The 23,185-nt window shown below is 35.5% G+C and overlaps 1 protein-coding gene across 2 annotated transcripts in view; it reads left to right on the top strand.

The window, feature by feature from the left end:
* ELP2 (elongator acetyltransferase complex subunit 2) overlaps positions 1–23,185 on the top strand; it is a 63,387-nt gene that overhangs the window by 29,284 nt on the left and 10,918 nt on the right. The window contains exons 10-16 of one of the 2 annotated variants that reach the window (XM_074206965.1): positions 3,850–3,950; positions 4,213–4,344; positions 7,277–7,426; positions 10,118–10,306; positions 13,284–13,350; positions 17,407–17,502; positions 17,622–17,679. In XM_074206965.1, coding sequence (XP_074063066.1) covers positions 3,850–3,950; positions 4,213–4,344; positions 7,277–7,426; positions 10,118–10,306; positions 13,284–13,350; positions 17,407–17,502; positions 17,622–17,679 — 793 coding nt within the window. Of the gene's footprint in view, positions 1–3,849; positions 3,951–4,212; positions 4,345–7,276; positions 7,427–10,117; positions 10,307–13,280; positions 13,351–17,406; positions 17,503–17,621; positions 17,680–23,185 lie in introns of both variants that reach the window. The other variant, XM_074206963.1, reaches the window with a different exon arrangement.

Raw genomic sequence — 23,185 nt, 5'->3', positions numbered from 1 at the left:
AAATAGTTTCTAGGATGACTCAGACTGCTTAAATAGCCTCAGATTCCCATTGACTGTCATTCAAGTTAAACCAACATAGGTTTTAACTCAAACCTTATTTATTTTTAATTCAAATTTTAATTGCTATATTTTATTTTTATATCACCTTTGTTTCCAAATTTGTCCTTCCCCCTTCCAGAATGCTATCCTTTCTAACAAAAAATTTAAAAGGAGAAACATTTTTCAATAGAATGAGCCAATACCTGAACCAAGCCTGTCATTAAACATAATGCTCCATACTCCTACTTCCCCACCTCTGCAAAGAAAGAAAAAGATAGTTTCTTGTAACTTTTCTTTGTAGACTAAGCTGAGTCACTGTACTTCATTCAATTTCTTGTTGATGTTTTATCCCTTTTATTTTGCTGTAGTTATTGGATATATTATTTTCCTGGTTCAACTTAATTTATTTTGCCTCAGGTTCAATAAATTCCTTAGGTTATATGTCTCATACTATCATATCTCAGAGCACAGTAATTTTCCATCACTTTAATGTACCATAGTTTATTTAGTTAAGTTCCCAGTCAGTGACTATCTACTTTGTTTTCAGTTCTTTGTATTAACAAATGCTGCTAAAAATATTTTGGTATATATAGGACCTCTCTTTTTTTTTTTTATCATTGATTTCCTTGGGTTATATATCTAGAAGTGGGATATCTAGGTTAAAGGTCATGTGCATTTTAGTTACTTTCTTTGAATAATTTCAAATTTCTCTAGGATGGTTGGACCATAACACTACCCAACAGTATTATTATTATTGTGCCTATTTTTCCACATTTCCTTCTAACTATTACCATTGCTTGTGATATCTGCTAATTTTTCTTCTAAGTATGAGACTATACTTTATAGTTGCATTTTTAAGGTGGGAAAAAAGGTGTAATTTTTAAGGTTTATAATTTAGAGGGCAATATTCCTTCTCACCATCAAGTTCACTCAAAGCTATTTTCCCTTTCCTTTCTCTTTTCATTTATATCAAGACAGCCTAAATCTCATTGGCCCTTTTGGGGTAGTTTGCAGAGTAACCATGAAGTTTTTTGGTTTGCTGGAATCTAGTTCTCTGCCATTTCCAGAACTGGATAGATATTTGTTTTATGAGTAAAAAGACAATATATTCATTTGTCTTCACAGGAGTCTATTTGTCATTTTGGTCCCAAAGCATTAGAATGATGGTGTAAAAATAAAGAAATAACCTTAATGTAATAGTAATCATTGGAGTAGTAGGGATAGAAATAGTTTGTAGTTAAAGAAGCAGTTCTGCCTTGTGGAATTGAATGCAAGATTTGGAGTCAGGAGATCTAGGTTTGTCAAGTGACATCATTTGTTTTGAGCCTCAGTTAACTTACATCTTTAAAAAGTGCATAATGCACTGTACACATCACAGGAATGCAGTGAGGAAAGTATTTTGTACATTTTAAGGTGCTGTGGAAACATGAGTGGTGATTTTATCAGGGTGGTAAAAAAGCAGAAAACTTGGCAGTAATGGATTTGCATCTCTTGTAAAGTAGGTACAACACAATATCCTTGTTTGAGAGGCAGTTAATTGAAATGAATCTTTTTTGGGGAAAGAGAGAGGTATATATGAAGGTAACAGGGAAATTGACTGGAAAGGAGAGTCAGGATGTAAAAGGTGGAAAGAACGAGTATAGAAACAGATTCTCATGGGAGTTAAGAAATAATAGTACTAAGGTGAAAGGAATTCTTTCTATTTTTAAAAAAATTTATTTGATTCTAAGTATGTTTTTATTTTTTTTCTTAACATTACTGTACTTTCTCCCACTTTTGCAAGGGAGTGTGGTGGGAATATTTTCTCAAATTATCTTCTTTCCAGCCATGCTTGTTTTTTGTAATTTTGGAACATTCACTTGTGATTCTTTCAGTTTACAATGTTGTTGTTTTCTTGGTTCTGTTGACTTGACTTTGACATCAGTTCATTTTTTTGTCTTTGCTTTTCTGTATTCATCATATTCTTTTTTTTTAATAGCACAGCAATATTCCATGACATTTATGTACTGAAATATTGAGCCATTTACCTTGTTTCCAATTCTTTGCTATCATAAAAAGTGCAGTTATAAATTCTTTGGTATATGTGGGAGGAATTCTTCTTTTTAAAAAATTTATTTATTTTTAACCTACAATAGTCATCTTGTGAAAGTAAACATAAACCTCCCACACAAAAAAAGAGAAACCTCACGAAAAATAAATTGAAAAAAAAGCATGCCTCAGTCTGAATTCAGATACCATCAGTTCTGTCTTTGGGATGGATAGCATTCTTTATTATAAGTCCTTCAGAGTTCTCTGGGGTCACAGCATTGATGAGAAAAGGTAGGTCATTCCCAGCTGATCATTCCACAAAATTGTTAATTACTTTGTATAAGGTATATTTTCCAGTGTATCTTCTCATTTAAGGTTTTATTGAGAGCATCCTTTTCCCATATCAGAACAGCATTTTATCTCAATCATATACCATAATTTGTTCAGTCATTCCCCAATCACTGGGCATCCCTTCAATCTCCAGCTCACCACCACCAGAAAAGAGCTGCTTTAAATATCCCTTATATATATATATATATATATATATATATATATATATATAGAGAGAGAGAGAGAGAGAGAGAGAGAGAGAGAGAGAGAGAGAGGAATCCTTTTTTTTTCTTTTTTTTTAGGTTTTTGCAAGGCAAATGGGGTTTAAGTGGCTTGCCCAAGGCCACACAGCTAGGTAATTATTAAGTGTCTGAGACCGGATTTGAACCCAGGTACTCCAGACTCCAAGGCCGGTGCTTTTTCCACTATGCCACCTAGCCACCCCGAGAGGAATTCTTTTAAAGAGATACAATTTCTTATGTGATGGCAAGGAACGATGATGAGAAAGGATAGATGTAGAAACAACGATATGTAAAAGTGAAAAAGAGAATACATAGGTAGCTTAGACTAGATATTTTTATCTTGGTAACACATGAGGTGAGGATTTTCCTCACAGAGAGGATTAGTATGTTTGGGACAAATAAACAGCTCTGGCATATCTGCTTTGAGTGTCAGTAGTGTCTGTATAAGGTTTTTTTTTTTGATAGATCATTCTTAGGTCTGCTTGTTTAGAAAAACTCCTAAAGCATTTTGAAGCACAGTTACTGAATCTGAGATGGTTGAACCTGAGAATTATCCAGGGTAGGCAAAAGGAATGTAATGGAAGATTAGGGGAATTAAGGTGTCACAGGACAATAGCAAAGGAAAGCAATTAAAATGACTCCTGCCAATGTCTTAAGGAATATTAGATATAACAGTAGTCAAGTATATTAGATGTAATATCTCTGGAAAATTAGGTTTTTAATTAGACTTGCCTAGGAAAATTTTAAAAATCTGGTGATGTTAAGGTATTAGACTCCAGGGCAATGGTTCTTAGTATTTTCAAAAAATGAGGACCCTTGGATAACTTTAGAATAGTTATACCATCATTATCTATTGATGGAGAAAATTTATATTGATTGACAAAAATAGCTATTAATTCATAAATACTTAAAAATAAATTTATATTTTATTTTCCACAATGTCTATATGTCTTTGAAATATAGTAATACATGTATGTGCTAGCTAAGCATAGCATTTATTCAATCTACAGAATGTATGTTTATTTTGTAGACAGAGTGATGCTACTACTGGAACTAACTAAGCATCAAAATGACCATGTTTGGACATAGACCCTTTATAATGACTTAACTCACAGGCTGAGTTTAAACTTAAAGATCGCCTGATAATGATTTTATGTTAAATAGAACTCAAGTTTATTTTAGTGTCAATGGTGTATTTTTTACTCCTTAGATGATGTGATTCAGCAGCCTATGAGATTGTTGTCAGCCTCAATGGATAAAACCATGATACTCTGGGCTCCTGATGAAGAGTCAGGAGTATGGCTAGAACAGGTAAAGACAGGTATTTCATCTCCTCTGCTGCCTTGTAAGATACCTTAAGGGCAGGCGTCTCATATTTTCTTTATAACCTCAACCTTGGCTCAGATTACTGGGTAGAATTAAATATTTGTTTAATTTATGGTGATTATTATTTTATAAATTAAACTTTTCCTTTTAGTTAACATCTTACAAATAATGAATTGACTAATTTGCTTTTTTTTGTTGTGAAACATATGATGTTTACTTCTAGTCATTTTCTTTAATTGTTGCCTAGGTCCGAGTAGGTGAAGTGGGTGGGAACACCCTGGGCTTTTATGACTGCCAGTTTAGCCCAGATGGCTCTATGATCCTAGCCCATGCTTTCCATGGAGCACTACACCTTTGGAAGCAACATGCAGCTGAATCAGTAAGAAGGTTTTCTTTAATTATTTTTGAAAAGGCTCTTTTGGAGTGTAATAATAACTGCTTTGAGTAGTGAGTTTTTTGTTTTGTTTTTTAATTTCTCTTTTTTGAAAAGAGATTTTTTTTTAAATTGACAATCTAAGTTTGATTCCTGTAATGTCCTAACAGTTCCTAGTTGCACTGACTTTACTATATCCATTGATGATTTAGGTATTCCACAGAAATGAATTGTCTAGAAACCTGAACCATATTTTTAATTTATGTTTGATAAAAATGTTTTTTGAAACGGTTCTACCTCCTGTCCTAACTTTTTAAATGGAATATGTTCATTGGGAGCTAGGTGGCTCAGTAGGGGAGCAAGCAGGGACTGGAGTCAAAGAAGATCTGAGTTCAAATTTGGTCTCAGACATTTACTAGTTGTGTGACCCTGAGCAAGTTACTTAATACTGTTTGCCTCAGTTTCCTCATCTATGAAATGAGCTGGAGAAGGAACTGGGAAACTACACCAATATCTTTGCCAAGAAACCCCATATATGACATTGGTATACTATGGTCCATAGGGTCATGAAGAGTCAGACACAACTGAATAACAATGTTCAATGTAATTTAACCTTTTATTACTGATTTGGAGCCATTATTATTAACATTAGTGACCATAATGTATTTTAATATTTATTGCTCTCAGGGACTGGTTAAGAGGTATAGAGCTATCTCTGCCCACTCTAAGTGACCTCAAATTCTTCTGCCTTAACAGGCATTATGACTACTTTTTAAAAACTTTTCTTTCTCTTTTTTAAGTCTTTGCTATCATTTCTTACACCTTTGCCCTCTTTGAATATTGAATTTGGGGGGTTTTTTTTAGGTCTTTTTATTTGCAAGGCAAATAGGGTTAAGTGACTTGCCCAAGGCTACACAGCTAGGTAATTATTAAATGTCTGAGGCTGGATTTGAATTCAGGTCCTCCTGATTCCAGGGCAGGTGCTCTATCCACTGCGCCACCTAACCGCCCCCAAATATTGAGTTTTTAATTTATTATTCAGGAGTCTTAAATATATCCATGCTTATTAGTACTGTGCATAAAATAAAATTCAATAGATTCTGAATTATAGCAATATTTTTGAGACTGAGAAGCTTTAAAAAATTTTATTTTCTGCATTTTTAGATGGTTGAGATTTACTAGTCTGATCTCTGGGAAAAAAAAGAATATTTCCTTGTTCCTTACATTTTAAGTGTTAGGTTCTTTCTTCAGCATATTTTCCTTTGTCCATACCATTAATAGTACCTCCAAATAAAGCATTTAGCTTTTATATGTTTGCTAATCCACCTGGTTATCCATTAAGGTATATAGTTTTTTAAAAACGTTTCCTAGCTTTCTTACTATATACTTCCCTGTAATTTTATTCCTATTCTTTTTGAGCCCCTTCTGAGCTGTCCTTTAGTTGATCTTTGAGAAAGACATTGCAAAAAGTTGCACTATGTGGAAAGATTGGAAACAGTAAATGACAAAAGGCAAAGTTTACTGAATATAATCTTTATGCCCTTAAGGGAAGATTGCATAGTTGTAAAAGGAAATTTAAAATAATGAGACTGCTTTTCAAACAAGCAAGTTAGAACTGATCTATCCAAGTTAGTTCCATTAGGGAAGACTGTATTTACTCATGAGGTGTACTATTGCTTAACTCAATTTAGAAGTCTTCTTTTGAGGTTTTCCTTTAGAGTCAATTTACCTGATAAGATCGATTTTCTTATTTTATATTCACATCCCATTTTAAAATTAAAAATTATGTTAAATTACCTGATCTCCTGTCTTGTTTAGCATACTTGGAATTAAGCAACTTAGTTGTACTGATTTAAAAAAAAAATCACACTCAGTGAAGAGAGATTTATCACTATTGATAGCATTTTTCTTCTTTAGGTTTTTGCTAGGCAATGGGGTTAAGTGGCTTGCCCAAGGCCACACAGCTAGGTAATTATTAAGTGTCTGAGTCCGGAATTGAACCCAAGTACTTCTGACTCCAGGGCCGGTGCTTTATTTACTGCGCCACCTAGCCGCCCCATGCGCCCTGATAGCATTTTTCAAAAAAAGGTGCCACTGGCTCTGAAGCTATTCTAGAAAAGGAATTTGAAGGTTTTGGCTTCTGGCAGCATCACTGGAATGAGAGTATTTAACTTTGTCATGTGACTACTTTGAAAAGGGAGAGAGCACTCATGTGGCTGTCTAAGTTCTCAGATGTTGGTTAGAAAATCAGTGGCCTTGCTTTACAGTTACACTTTCATGCACATGACTTCTAAATTCCTTTTTTTCCACTCTTGTTACATCCTTTCCTTTAGTGGTTTGACTCTTATTATTATAGTCCCTCATTTTTCTTTTTTCTTTTTTTTTTCTTTTTTGCTTTTGATAATGTGTATTTGAGGGGAATCAACATAGTGGAAAGAGTATTGTATGGATTAAGAATAAGGGTGTTGAGGGGGGGCTAGGTGGCTTCAGTGGATAAAGCACACCACTGTGGATAAAGCACCACTGGCCCTGGAGTCAGGAGTACCTGGGTTCAAATCCTGAGTTCAAATCTGGTCTCAGACACTTAATAATTACCTAGCTGTGTGGCCTTAGGCAAGCCACTTAACCTCATTTGCCTTGCAAAAAAATCTAAAAAAAAAAAAGAAAAAGGGTGTTGAATTACGAATAATTTCAATTGAATTGAAATAAGAATAAGAATAATTGAGTTGTTTCTCTCTTAACTCTGCTTACTAACCACTTTACCTAATTGTACTGAATCTCAATTTATTCATCAATAAAATGAGGATAATGTCTCTTTCTGCCTTGCCTTAGAGGATTTTTGCTAGATTCATATATCAATGACAGTGCAACAAAAACCATAAAATCCTCTAGAAAGGTACTCTCACTTTATGATGTGATACGAACTTTTTCTATGCAGAAAGAATGGACTCCAGGAGTTGTCATTTCTGGCCACTTTAGTAGTGTACAGGATCTAAGGTGGGATCCAGAAGGAGAATTTATCATGACAGTGAGTGCTGACCAGACAACTAGGCTCTTTGCTCCATGGAAGAAAAGAAATGATTCACAGGTAAATTTTTTTCTGAATTTTGCATGTTAAATAATTACTTATCAGTAGAGTCTTGGTGAAGGTTAAAAGATTGAAGAATCCTGCATATAGGTGAGAAATAGTGCTTTCCATAAATGGAATCAAATTAACTGTAAAAAGTTTGTTTACATCTGTATATACTGTCAGCCCTCTCACATATGTCTCTATATTCATAGTAGATAAGACAAATATAGCTTTGAAGTTTGCTTCTACATTTGATTTGTGCTACATATACCTAAGTCTTATATTCTTCTTTTGTAAATATAATTCATTCCCAGCCTTGGGTTATCTGGTACACTCTTAACATCCCCCCTCCCTGGCCTGATCCAGTCTCTCTTTATCATCTCTGGGAAGCTTTGCTTCTCAGGCTGCTTTCATCCAGACCTATATTGATCTTTGGGATATTGTAGAGTAGCTACAGACTATACCTGGAGGGCAGTGCCTCATGTACTCTCAGCATTTGGGGGCACATCTAAGCAGAGAGCTGTGAAACATCTCAGCATCAGACCTAATTCATCATCATGTCCCTATTTGAGAAACTGATACTTTGGCCTACCAAGAGCAGGATTTTTTTCACTATTCTTAAACATGAAGAATTATGTCAGCATCAGACTGTGGTATTCTGCATTACGCTTCAATCCCATCATCTTTTTGTGGGTTGACTTTGACAGCAGAATGCCATAATTCTCCCCATGGACCTGGTTGTTTCTCCTGTATTTTGAGAAAAATATTATGGGTGGTAATGGTGATTGTTTTCATAGTTCCCTTAAAGTTCTAGTTCCACACAGGGAGACAACCTTTGTGGGTTAGATGATTTAATTCTTGGTGGCATGGATCTCTAGTTATCAGTTTAGGAATAATTATAAATAACCTGCTGGTGGACCTGAATTCAAATCCAACCTCAAACATGTAATAATTACCTAGCTGTGTGACCTTGGGCAAGTCACTTAACCCCATTGCCTTAAATAAAATAAACATAAAATAAAAAAATAACCTGCTGATGAGTAAATATTGATCTCTCTAAGCATTAGGACTTTTTTAGTCAAATTGTGAGGATTTTAAGAATAGACCTTAATAGATGCTAGTTTAGTTGGCAGCTAGAAATGAGGGATTATAAAAAAGTTTGTGTGTTTCTTATAGGGTCTTATCTGGCCTTTTGTAACAAAAATAGTTCTTTTGCCTGGACTGTGTATACTTACTATTTTGCCCATGAGGCTTCCATTTGGCAGTTGATGCCTTAATGTTCTAGATAAATGATTTCCCTTTCTCTTTGCTGAAATAAGTTTCTTTGTAATGTCAACAGTGAAAAATGTCTTGGGGTCTTAAGTGCAGCCGTTGTGAGGCATCATTAATAAATGTTCACTGAGTTACCATTATGCATGTCCTATTTATCAACCTGCCTTATTAGTCAAGAGGGAGGGAAATGAAATTAATAATATTAGAATATTCCCCCAAATTTCCATGTTTTTGCAAAACAATTTTAAAGGTAGAGAGGGGGTACCTCGTTGAAATGAGAGTTAGCTTTATTCCTTTTTTTTTTTTTTGGCAAGGCAGTGGGGTTAAGTGACTTGCCCAGGGTCACATAGCTTGGTGATCATTAAATTCTGAGACTGGTTTTGAAGTTGGGTCTTCCTGACTCCAGGGCTGGTGCTCTGGATTCTGGAGGACCTGAGTTCAAATCTGACCTCCCCTGCTACCCAAGTTAGCTTTATTCTTAAATGTAACACATTTTTCTATGGAATTAAATATTCTTTCTCTAGGTATCTAAATAAAGAATTTTATGTTAGTATCTTGTGGATCAGAAAGGTGGTTAAATCAAGTCAGGTCTGGTCTTCCAGACATTATATTCAGTGCTGTAGAGGAAAGAAAAGCACAGTTCTCATCTTCACAGTCCATCTCACAGACTGTTACGGGGATGGAGAAGATACAATCTGGAACTAGCCATGTACAGACAAGGTCTACACAGAACTAAATGGAAATAATCACAGAATTCTGGCATTCACATTAAGAGGGACTAGGAAAGGCTTCTTTTTTTTTTAAATTTAAATTTATTTATTCATTTTGAATTTTAAAATTTTTCCCCTAACCTTGCTTCTCTCCCCCCACCCCCCCACAAAAGGCAGTCTGTTAGTCTTTACATTGTTTCCATGGTATACATTGATCTAAGTTAAATGTGATGAGAGAGAAATCATACAGGAAATGTTTCTTGTGGGAAACATTTCCCGGGGGGGGGGGGGGAGTGGTATTTACTAACCTTGTAAATGTTTAGTTTTGTCATCTTAAAAGTTTTCTGTATTTTTTTTTTTGCTTTTTTTGTTTTGTTTTGTTGCAAGGCAAATGGGGTTGTCACTTGCCCAAGGTCACACAGCTAGGTAATTATTAAGTGTCTGAGGTCAAATTTGAACTCAGGTCCTCCTGAATCCAGGGTTGATGCTTTATCCACTGTGCCACCTAGCTGCCCCTATTGTAATTTTTTTTTAACTTCACTAAAGTTTTCTCCTACTATTTCAACTTTGTAGTAATGCTTTTCCTTAGCCTTTGTGGGCAAAATCCAAGAATGTAAATATCAAATGGGATGGTTTGTTCCCAATGAATCAAAAATATTCTATGTGTTCAGAACGTATGATGGACTAGATTAAAGTGATGTTGTATTGCTTTTTATCTTGTAATTAGATAACTTGGCATGAAATTGGAAGACCTCAGATACATGGATTTGATATGAAGTGTCTAGCAATGATTGGACGATTTCAGTTTGTTTCTGGAGCAGATGAAAAAGTTCTTCGAGTCTTCTCAGCTCCAAGGAACTTTGTGGAGAACTTCTGTAATATCACTGGGCACATGGTGAAGAAACTACTTTCTAGTGTAAGTATAAATCATTTTTAATTAAATGTATGGTTTTAATTTTAAACTTGGTCATTCTGGCCTAAAAAAAAAAAGCACTACCCCATCTCCTTATCTTCCAAGCTTTACTTATTCACAAATTATAAGGAAAATCTACTGACTTGCCATAAATGATTGTGTCCTTGTTGGCTTATAGGTATTTGTATTTTAAAAATAAGAATATTTGTGTCTACAAAGAAGGTAAAAGAGTTTTAAAGCAACATTCAAATTTCAGATTAATACACAATACGATTTAAAGTTCACCTCATCAGCAAAGATACAAACCATGTTTTTTTATATTTCATTTTGTCTTAATTATATGTAAAAACAATTTTATCATTCATTTGAGTTCCAAATTCTGCCCCCCCCCCCGTCCTTATTGAGAATACAAGCAACTTGCTGTAGGTTATCTATGTATGCAAAAGATATTTTCTTATTAGTTAGGATATGAAAGAAAATACAGACCTGAACAAACAAAATGTGCACACACACACACACACACACACAAAATTAAGAAAGTTTTTAAAATAATATGCTTTTATCTGCAGACTCCTATCAGTTCTTTCTCTGGATGTAGGTAGCATTTTTCATTGTAAGTCCTTCAGAATTGTCTTGGGTCTTTGTATTGCTGGGAATATCTAAGTCATCTATAGTTTATCATCATGCAATAATGCTATTGCTGTGTGTGGCACTCTTCTGGTTCTGTTCACTTTTCTTTGCATTGCTTTATATAAGTTTCTCCAGGTTGTTTTTTTTCTCCTGAGATCATTGTACTTATCTTTTCTCATAACACAATAATTTTCCATCATAAGCTTATATCCCAGATTATTGACTCATTTTGGGTTGACGGGCATTCCTTCAATTTCTAATTCTTTGTCATCACCAAAAAACTGTTAGACATATTTTAGGGAGTAGAAATAGATTCTTCCTCCTTTTTGAAAATCTCTTTGCTTTGGGTGTGGTTCCATATGGCTCTCTAGTGGGGTTGATTCTGTTTACAACTGCACCTGCTATGTGTTGGTGTCCCAATTTTCCCACATCAACATTTTCATTTTCCTTTTCTATCATATTAAACAATTGATAGGTGTGAGGTAGAACAATGTGTCACAATAATCTGTAAATTCAAATTGTCCTATGAAGAAAAAATATATAAATACAGAAGAAAATGCTTAAGAAAAAAAATTAAGTTCACCTCATTATTTCATTGTATGAAATACAACATTCCATGAATGAGTATTTATCAAAGTCATTGTGTGAAATACACAAGAAGCTTATATCCCCCTTCTTGAGGAGGCTATAGTGAGTAGTATCAAATAATTACAGGATAGTTGTGTTAAATAGTATGGAGCTGACTATGGGTGTAAAAAGGACTCAGAGAAGGAAAAGAAGAATGTGGGCTGAAGTAAGTTGGGGGAATCTTCTTGGAAGAGAAGGAAGAGAAGTTACACCTTGAAGAAAACAGTGACTTCTAGAAGTCAAAGAGATGGAAGCAGGACCTTCTAGCCAGAGAATTATATGGAGAGAGACAAGAATTGTCAAATTTGAGTGTCAGTGGATAGAACCATCTGACTAAAGTAGTAAGGATAACATGGAATTGATAGAATGAGGTCAAATTATATAAGATCTTAAAAGCCAGATGAAGGGATTTGGATTTGGAGTGGTGACACTAGGGAGCCCCTATAAATTCTTGAATATAGGAAGCAAACGTTTCAGTAAGGCAAGGCTGGAACCAAGGTTGGAAACAGCCTATAAAGCAAATTAGTATTGTGTGTGTGTGTGTGTGTGTGTGTTTTTTGTCTGTGTCTTTGTGACTGTGTGTCTGTGTCTGTGTGTACCAGTGGATGTGTGTCTGGGTCTGTGTGTCTGTGTATATATGTTAATGGAGAGGAAGAAGTAAATCCAAGAAATGCTTGAAAGGAAATATCTGTTAAAAAGCCACATTGTCCCCTTAACTCCTGACCTTTTCCATACACTTGGAGAAGTAAAAGGGTGGAGAGGAGAATGAGATTCTAGGATACTCTGGGGAAGAATTAGGAAAAGTGATGTGTCTAATTCTTTTTATACTTATTCTCATCATTTAGACTTGGGAAAAATAGTTGAGCAGAGATATGAGCTGGACAGGGTACTGGATTGTATCTTACCCTTCAGTATACACCATGAATAAGGAAAACCACTGCAGAGAGGGAGTCAGCTACTACTACTATGAGGCTTGTAAATCATGGGATCAAAAATTTATAACTGATACTTAAAGATTATTATGTCAGGCCATCTCATTTTATAGATTAGGACATTGAGGTACAGAGGTGTTAGTATGTGGTTTTAAATGTTAAGTAATTGCCTTGGATCAGACAGCGAGGAAGTGACTGAGATGGAATCTAAACCCAAATGTTCCAGATTCCAGAACCTGAGCCTTATTCAGAACACCAGGCGGTATTGGGGATAAAAAAAGATAAAAGCAACAATACCTGCCTCTCTAGGACCTTATAATATGATTATAATATAATGTTAGAATTTACAGTGTAACTCCTTTAATTGTAGCCTATAAAACATTGCTCTTCCATCCAACTATCCCTGTTGGTGCAACTACAGTCACATACCATTGAAATTGAACGTCACATCCATAACCACATATTGTACACCACTGCAGTTCAAACACCTTTGCCCAAATCTTCAAACTTAAGATGTGTACATTTTCTTACCGATACCCGCTCCTATATCAGTCTCATGGAATACATTGTGAGAAGGTAGGAAGATGAATGGAGAAGAAGAGAGTAGAGGGTTGGTGAATTCACAGGATCTTTGTTGGCTAGCATGGCCAGACTGATTTGATAGTGTAAGAATGAATCAGACCTACTAATGGCTTCTTGTTACTTCTGACCCTTATTTAATGTTAGGTTATTTTTTTTCAGTTCTTAGTAATTTAGATTTCTTAAAATTTGCATTTTTTTTTCCTTAGCAGGACAGTGACCTTCCAGAAGGTGCTACAGTGCCTGCTTTGGGACTCTCCAACAAAGCTGTTTTTCAGGGTAAGTTTCTACCAATTACTTTCTGTTTACCATTTTGTGAGTTTCCTGCTTTTGGAGGTTATAGATTCATTCTCATAGTGAAGTATGTTTTTTTAAAAAAAAATTTAAGGCAATGGAGTTAAAGTGACTTGTCCAAGGTTACACAGCTAGGCAATTATTAAGTGTCTGAGGTTGCATTTGAACTCAACTCTTCCTGACTCCAGGGCTGGTGCTCTATCCACTGTGCCACCTAGCCACTCCCCCAAGTATATTTTTATGAAGTGCTCATCCTTACATCTTATGGAGGCAGATAACAGTGAAAAAAGATAAATTTTTGAATCTTAGCTAAGGACTAATTACATGCTGAATAAATCAGTTCAGTTAAAAATATTTTTTTATGTGCATGCTCTGTGCAAGGCATTACATTAGGCTCTAGGAAATACCTTTTATTTAGTGGTGAGATAAAAATAAAAATACAGCTTAAATTCTATACCTGGTTTAGTCAGTGGAAAGGTTGTATGGTATAGTAGAAAGAGCCCCTAGGGTTTAAGTTTGAAGCTTTGATACTGTGTTACTATGGGCAAGTCAGCTAACTTATGTCAGTATCAGGTCCTTAGCTATGAAATTGGGATAGTGATGCTATTACTCCCTGTCTTACAGGTTTGTTATAAGGAAAGTGCTTTATAAATCAAAAATGCTTTAGAACAGGAACATGAGCTACATTTTTTAAAATAAATTTTTATTGATGGCTTTTGTTTTTATACCACTTGTGTATCCTTCTCATATAATAAAGGGAGCTGTTCCATATAACAAAGATTTTGAAAAAAATTTAACAGAAAAAATCAGTAAAAATCAAAACATTGAAAAAAATCTGATGGTATGTGCAATGTTCCACACCTGTGGACTCTCTGCATCTGCAAAGGTAGTCCATAGCTCTTCTTTTTGAGTCCATTTTCTGTAATTTTGCAGCATTCATTTTCTGTTCTTTTTTTAAAAATAAAATGAAATTATTATTTTGTTATTGAATATTCCTTAATTCCCCCAGCATTTTAAACATTTTATAGATAGTATGAAGACCATTCTTTTTTTCACATTTATGTTGCTTTAATAACAGGGGTGGGGAACTTTTTTTTGCCAAGGACCATTTAGATGTTTTTAACATCATTCGAGGGCCACACAAAATTATCAACATAAAAATGCTAACTCCCCCAAACTCTTAGATTTATTGAATTTCAATTCCTACTTGTAGTTGCTTTGGCAGCACCAGACAAAATAATTTTAGCCCACAGGCCAGAAGTTCCCCTGCCCTGCTTTATAAGATAAAAACAAATTTGTGAATAAACTGATTCAGAAGGGCATTCCAAAACAATAACAACAACAACAGCAATAATGACATGCATTTACATAGCACTTTAAATAATTTATAAATATTATCTCATTTGATCCTCACAACAACCCTGGAAGTCAGCATTCTTTTTCCAGTGTTATGTGATGGTTGTTTTTCTGCATTTACATTGTTGTAATCACTGTACATATGCATTGTCTTCTTGGCTTTGCCTGCTTCAAGTCTTTATCAGTTTATGAAGGTTATTCCATGCACCTCTGTAGTCATTTTACAGCATAGTAATATTTCATTAAATTTATGAACCACAGTTTTAGTTATTCCCTAGTAAATGATTCCAGTACTTTGCTACCACAAAAAAAATTTTGATGTATATGGGGGACATTCTTTTTATCATATACCTTTTGGGGTATATGCCTGCTAATGGAATCTCTGGGTCAAAGGGTTTGAACACTTTTTTGGGGAAACTTCAGATTTAAACTACATATTTTACTATTTATTTAGAATTTATGCTCTGTACACTTTTTTTTTTAGTTTTTGCAAGGCAGTGGGGTTAAGTGACTTGCCCAAGATCACACACCTAGGTAGTTATAATGTGTCTGAGACTGGATTTGAATTCAGGTCCTCCTGATTCCAGGACAAGAGCTCCATCCACTGTACCACCTAGCTGCCCCTATATACACTTTTTTTTTTTGGCTAGGCAGTGGGATTAAGTGACTTGCCCAGGGCCACACAGCTAGGTAATTATTAAGTGTCTGAAATCGAATTTGAACTCAGGTGCTCTATCCACTGTGCCACCTAGCTGCCCCCCCAATACACATCTAAAAAGAGCTTGAGACAACTTAAAAACTTGAAATGCATAAAAACAGGATAAATTTTAAGCTTCATTATTAAAAGCATTGATAATACTGATAATATGTAATATACATCTCAAATGCAACCTATTTGCTTTTTCACTTTTTAGTTCCAGGTCCTTCCTGAAAAGGATTTATCATCATTCACTAGCTATATGATCAAAGATAAGTTCTTTAACTTTATTGAACCATAGGCAGTTAGTTTTCTAAGACTTAGCTGTGAGATAGGTAGGTTACAGTCTTATTTTTTGTCCAAGTTCCTCGATTGACAAAAATCTCTTTCATGATAACAATAAGAAATTCCTGTTGGAACAAATTGATTTAGTTTTCTTAAAAGATTTAAGTTTCCTGAGGCAATTTTGGAACAGGAAAATTCAATTTTGTCACAGATGAAGTATGTCATATATTAAGTTTTTTTTCTTAGTTGAGAAACCTTTGTTTGTAAAAACATAATGGAATGCATTGAGCATGCACATAAAAATATTTTTAACTGAACTGATTTATTCAGCATGTAACTGGTCCTTAGCTAAGATTTTAAAATTTAGTTGAGAAACCTCCATCTGTAAAAACATAATGGAACTGAAAATTATTTCAAAAGTTTAGAGGCAAAATTATTTTTCTAAACTGTTTGCCTTTGTGGGAAATAAAGGCAATAAATAGTAATAAAATAAAAGTCATAAATAGTATTATGCCATTGGACAGATCATCAGGTCAGTAATAACTCTTGCTGATGTGGGTCACTTTGAGGGTTATAGAGCTCTGTGTTTGACCTGAGAGATATTTGAACAAAAGCTTTCTTGCTCTTTTACAATGTTACATACTGTATGTAATTTGTTTTTGTGATGCATTTCTTCACAGTTTTACAATGTTACCTCTTATTAGCAGTTGTTTAAAATTTGTATCGCTCCTTTATTTAGTTTTGCCTCTCAATCAAATCTTTTTCTCCCTTAGTTCTCTAGCTGTATTCTGAATGGCACCACCATTATCCCTCTTTATTTCTTACCCTTCTCTCCAAAACTGCAACACTAGCAATTTTCATAGTGTCTTGAACAACAGGTGCTTAATTAGTGATTGTTGATTGGTTATAGTTTACCACCAGTCCTCCTTTCTTCCTCATATGTAGCTAAGACTTAATTATTTAGTTCTCAGATAGAATATAACTGATCCACACGTGGGCTTTTTGTGGAGAGAGAGCTTCAGGATTACCCTGCTTGGCATGGAGGAGGTTGGCCTGATACAGTTCTTCTCTACAGGTTCTTTGAGACTTTTGATTTTCACATGAAAAGCATTTTAATGAATATTTGAAAAAATGACAATAATTTTTATTTTGATATGGACTTTTGATTTCATGGGCAAAGGAATCTCCTGGTGAGAAAGTTTCCTTTTCCAATGCAGATGGGCAGTTTGTAGTTTAGTTGTTTTTAAAATATATTTTTATTTATTTTGTTATGTATTTCCAATTATGTGTAAAATCATTTTTTAACAATCATTTTAAAAAATTCTGAATTCCATATTTTCCCTTCCCATTCCTTGAGAGGGCAGTCACTTTTATATGGCTTATAGGTGTGAAGCTGTGCAGTTTAATTTTAAGAATTGCCCAGGGCTTTAAGAGGTGAAACAAGTAAGTTGTCCAGGATCATAGACATTTTGTGTGTCAGAGGCAGGAACTGAATCCAGCACTGACTGCCTTAAAGACCTACTCTCTATTCACTATGCCTCATGGCCTTTCAATAACATTAATAACTAACATTCACATTAGATTTGCATGGAGCTTCATTATGTGCATTATCTCATTTGATTATGAAAAATTTGAAGAGGGGAAAATAAAGAGGTGATAGGTCAGTACATTTGATTATTTTTGTATTTATTTCCTTAAAATAGGAGACATAACTTCTCAGTCAGCTGAAGAAGAAGAAAGATTTGTTGGTGTTGGCCGTCAGTACCAGGACATTTGCTTTCAGTCCTTCAAACTTATTGGTAAGAAATGGGAAAATATTCTTAATGCAGTAGCTATTGGTTGTAATAAAGAATCACACCAACTTTTGAAAAGAAAAGCAAAAAATACTTAATATGAAATGTCTGTTTTTTTTAAATAGAACCTCCTACTGAGGATCATCTTTTACAAAATACGCTGTGGCCTGAGGTTCAAAAACTGTAAGATATACTAGTTTAAGTTCACATTAATTCTTTGATCTGATAACGTAATTTTAATCTTGCTATTCAGTTACATACAGCGTTATTAAGGACCTTTCATGTAGCCAGCTTGTCCTATACACTCTGGAGCTTCTCTCTACCTTGCTCATAGATGGTGCTTCACTGACTTCTTGAGAACCAAAGTTTGCATCCACGTCATGCAGTAAAATGTTTTAGGTTAATTTGTGATTGTTGCTGTATCTCAGGGAAGGAGGTTGTCTGAAGGATGCAAAAATTCTTTGAGAATGGCTAGAGACTTTGACTCATTAGGTATCAAACACTCCATCTTTGGAGTGAGGGTATCAAAGGGACAGAAGAGTAATTTAGTTGTAGATCTGTGCTATTTTGTAGAATGTATGAAGTGATTGAAAACCTTGTGTGCCTAGTTGTCTAAGGAATAAGAACTCTTCCAGAAATAAGAGCTGGTGACCTTGGAATTTGGAGTTGTGAACAAAAGCTAGGAACTTAATGGAGAATGTGGGTTCGAAAAGAGCAGAAAATTCATTATGAAGTGATTGAGTGAGGAAATGTTTATAGGCAGAGTCCAGGGAACTTTGGTCAGATGGCAATTTTGACTTGTGCTAGGTACCAAGGAGACAGACTGGAAAAGATTGGACTTCTCCAGGAACTTGAAGCCAGAAAGTATCATCTGAGACTGAAGGTAAAATGTTGAGAGGAAAGTGATTCTGAGGATGGAGACCAGAGGACCAAGCCAGGAACTAAAAGGGGGGTGAGAAGACTGTTAGTGTTTTAAACTCTCATTGATCTGATTGGGTGAAATTATGTGCCTCTGACTCACCTAAGTTTTCTCTCTCTGTCTCTGTCTGTCTTTGTCTCACTTTGTCAAAGTCTCTATCTTTCACTGTCTCTCACATATATGTGTGTGTGTATATATATATATAATATATATATATATATGTTTATATATTTACATATTCATTGATTTAGTTATATATTTATTTTTATGAAGTTCTTTCCACTTATCCAAGGATCTTTGATTTCATTTGTTTGTGGACTCCCTTCACCAAGGAAGATCATAAAACCTTCATTGACTTAGGAGGCAGTTTTTGAAAATTTCTGTGGCCAAGAATTTTCCCATTTTATGGCCAGTCTGGTGATGATTCTCTAGAAACTTAGCTAGTCTAAAATTCAAATAAAAGGCATATTGTCAATCACTTGACTATATTCAATGCCATTTCACCTTAGCAGGACCTCTTATTATTTGAGTTTGGCCAGCACTTCCTTGGAGAAGAAAACATTGCTTCCATTCCACAGAGCAGGACTTCAAAGGAGCCTCCTTTTCACTGCAGTATTGCTGCCAAGAGTGTTGTACTACAGTAGTCACAGTGGCTGAGGAATACCACTAGAATCATAGGATCATGGATTTAGAATTAGAAGAGATCTTAGAGACTCTCCAGGCCAGCTTTCTCATTTTACAGATGAAGAAACAAGATCAGAGAGGTTAAGTGACATGCTTAGTTTTAGCCAGTAAGGATAGACAAGGGATTTGAACCCAGATCTTCCTGAATCTAAATTCATTGTTCTGTTTATTAGACCATTCAGCCTGTCAATCCCAGCAGAGATCTTCCACCTCCCCTTTAATAATTGAAGGTTGATAGGTAACCTTGTGGTTACCATATTCAATTAAATTCAGCTTTATTAAGTACCTACTATGTGCAAAATATTTTGCATTTTAAGGCAAAAATGAAAAACAATGCCTGTCCTTGAGAAACTCTCCTCCTGGGAGAGCAAACAGGAAAACAGACAAGTAAATGCAAGATAATTAGAGGAGGAAAAGAGCACCAACCCTCAGGGCTGTTGGGAAAGGCTTCCCAAAGGAGGGGTTGAGGCTTGAAAGAATTTGGGAGGGGAAAATGTTTTAGGTTTGGGACAACTGGCACAACTGGAAGAGGGAAGGATGAGCTTTTTGAACTTTGAAGTTAGACTATTTTGACTTCTCTATAGAGTAAAATGAAAGGGAACAGTGTGAAACAATTCTGAGGGGATAGGTCATATCCACATTGCAAAGAACTTTATGTTCCCAGCTCAGGAACTTGAATGGCAGTTGCTGAAGTTTCTTGAGGGGGATGATGCCATGGTCAGATGTATGCTTTTGGACCTTTATTTTGCCATCTGTGTAGAAGCATGGATTTGGAAAGGGAAAAGACTAGAAGTAGGGAGTTAATTAGTAAGTTGTTGTAGTATGTGAGTGAGGGATGATGAGTCTGTATGAGTGAGGTGAAGAGAGCGGATTTGAAAAGTGTTACAGAGATAGAACTGATTTGATATAGGAAGAAAAAAAGTTGAGGATGAGTTCAGGGTTGTAAAACTAGCTGAACTGGAAGGATGATGATGCCTTCAGCAGAAAAAAAAAGTTTGGAGACAATATTCCCAATGTGCCTTGATCAACACATTATTTTTAATGTAAATTATCTGATGTGCTTCTAAACTGTGAGTTCTGTTTGAAATCTTTTCCACATTTGTTAAATGTTTGGAGTTTCTTTCCATTGTGAGTTCTGTGATGGGATTCAAGGTATCATCAACCTTTGAAGGCCTTCCCACGTTCATTATACTCAGAAGGCTTCTCTCTAATATTAATTGTCAGATGTTGAGTAAGAATTAAATTCTGGGGGAAGGCCTTCCCATATTCATTATGTCATTACACTATTTTATCACAGATATAATTGTTAGAAAAAGATTTATCAAAGGAATTTTTTAATGAACATCTCCTCAGGACATTAAATTTTAAAAATATCTACGTGCAACTTCTTGGCAACATATTCCATCTTACTTTTTCAACACTTATTAACAGGGCATCTGCATTTTAGTGATACAAAGCCCATACTTTTCATCTTGAATAGCAGTACTCTACAGGATTCAGTAATACAGCAAGTTTTAGTACTTAAATATAAAGTGAATCAGCAAATGCAGATGTCTGCAGAAATCATTTCAAAAGGAACAGGCTCCCATAGGAAACACACCAGAAAAAAAAGAGACTGAACAATTAGGGCCCAAAACAAAGAGAAAGTATCCTGCCAGTTTTTCTCTGTGGATTTTAAAAGCAAGGATATCAGAAAGTCACTTGGATAGCTCCTTTGAGGGTTTCCCAAAATGCAATGGACAAAATTTTATCCCATTTGAGCTCTAGCATGTAGTTTGACTCTAAATTACTCTTTTCAGAGCAAGGCCAGGAATCTTGAGACACTCTCAAGCAGAAGGGCTCTTTTTGTCCACTACCATTGGCTCATCTTACATTCCAGCATGTTCCTTATTCTTTCACTTGTTAGTTGCCAGTGATTATAGTGTCCAGTTGCATTTAACTTTTTACAGAAGTATATATACTGCAAGAATAGGAATTATACAGTTTCCCTAATACCTGAGGTCACACTGTCTTTGATATACCACCACTTTCATCCATAAAACTATTGGGCTCTTACTTCACCTTAATTTCTTTTTTTTAATTTGTTTTTAAATTTTTTTTGTTTTTGTTTAAAGCAATTGGGTTAAGTGACTTGCCCAAGGTCACACAGCTGTGTTGTATCTGTGGCTGGATTTGAACTCATGAACTCATGTCCTCCTGACTCCAAGGCCAGTGCTTTATCCATCGTGCTACCTAGCTGTCCCTTACTTCAACTAATTTCCACAAGGCAGTGCCAGAGATGGAGAAGACAGAATTTTTTCTACTGCTGTACTAGGTCAAATAGGTCTTTGGTTTGCAATTTCCATAGTCTAGCTTCCTATATGTGATGGCATGCACTCCAGCTCCCTGACTTCTGGGGACCTACTGAAAGTAGGAAAGACTGGACACAGTAGAGCCCACGTATGCCTAGCTTCTTGCTGACTCTGACTGGAAGAAAGTGTGATGGATGGAACTCATCCAAGAAGGACCAAGACTTGCCATCTTTGGTAAGATTGATTCATAGTGTCTAGGTAGTTCATATGAATAGACAGTGATGCTAATCAACTCACATGGATTTTTCACTACTCAAGACTGCAAGTTGTACCTATAATCTCTGCCTGCCTTCTATTAAATTAGGTGTGGTGGCAAAGACAACTGGGCAGGGTGGTATAACAAAGGTCAGGGCAAGTCTATCTTTATAAAGCAGATTTTTTTTGTTGATAATAATACCATCTTCATACATGAAGGAAAATATTATTTTATTAAATATTTTATTTATTTTTACCAGTTACATATAGTAGAAACTTTTGGCAAGTTTTGAATTTAATATTTTTCTCCCTCCTTCCCCCTAACAGAAAGTAATCTAATATAAGCTATATATGATGATGATGATGATGATGATGATGATGATGATGATGATGATGATGAAGATGAATCTATACATAAATAACCATGCTGAACATAGATCTATATTAAACATGTTGTGAAAGGAGAATCAAATTCAAATGAAAAAACATTAGAAAGAAAAAAAAGACACAATACATAAGACAATTTTTAAAAATTGAAAATAGTAAATGGAAAGCATTATTATTGTAGCATTCATAGTAACTCCTGCCATCTGGAACATAATTCATCCATAAGAGGAAAAAACTGTGGTGTAGAATCATCTTTCATAGCAGTAGAGCCACCTTCATTAAGAATATTTTGTGGGGCGGCTAGGTGGCACAGTAGATAAAGCACCGGCCCTGGAGTCAGGAGTACCTGGGTTCAAATCCGGTCTCAGACACTTAATAATTACCTAGCTGTGTGGCCTTGGGCAAGCCACTTAACCCCATTTGCCTTGCAAAAACCTTTAAAAGAAAAAAAAATATTTTTGTAAAAAAAAATAGCTCAATTAGAAGGATAGATTGACATCAGCAAGAAGTAATAGGGGCATCCAGGAGAGACACTACTGATGCCAATCATAACAACTGTGAAAACTCAGGCCTGTTTAATATGGTTACCAGTGCTCAGTAGGATCTTAGGTAGGACATAGTTACATTTTAGCACATACCTTTATGGGTGCTCATGACTGCCCTGAGTCATCTAGGAAAGGTCACCTGCTCAACCTTCTGTCTAAGAATACATGGAGAGAAGCAGAGAAAAGATGAATCAAAAGACCACATCCCAGAAATAGCTCTTCTCCAAACTCTTACAGCTGAAATCTTGAGTAGACACCCAGCACCTCAGTGCTTCTCCCAGGGACCTGGGGTCATGTCATGGTTAATGTGGGTGTTGCCACTTCAACACCAGGGTAGGGTGGGTGGGTGGGTGGGTGGGGTTGAAAGGGTAGCTTCCTCATCTTGCTAATGTCCTCCTGTAAATCCTCTGGAGCAAGAGTTCTTCACTTTAAGTGTCTGAGGCTGGATTTGAACTCAGGTACTCTTGACTCCAGGGCTGTTGCTCTATCCACTGCGCCACCTAGCCACCCCATGACCCTCTTTTCAAAACAATAAGTGTTGCCCACATTCATAGTTGAAGGAAATGCTAAATTTCAGTTAAAGATTTGTCCAAATGAGGGTGTCTTTT

Source organism: Macrotis lagotis, chromosome X, assembly GCF_037893015.1.
Source record: "Macrotis lagotis isolate mMagLag1 chromosome X, bilby.v1.9.chrom.fasta, whole genome shotgun sequence".
Taxonomy (NCBI): Eukaryota; Metazoa; Chordata; class Mammalia; order Peramelemorphia; family Peramelidae; genus Macrotis; species Macrotis lagotis.
Note: the sequence above shows the minus strand (reverse complement) of the source record. Positions and strands in the feature narration are given on the sequence as shown.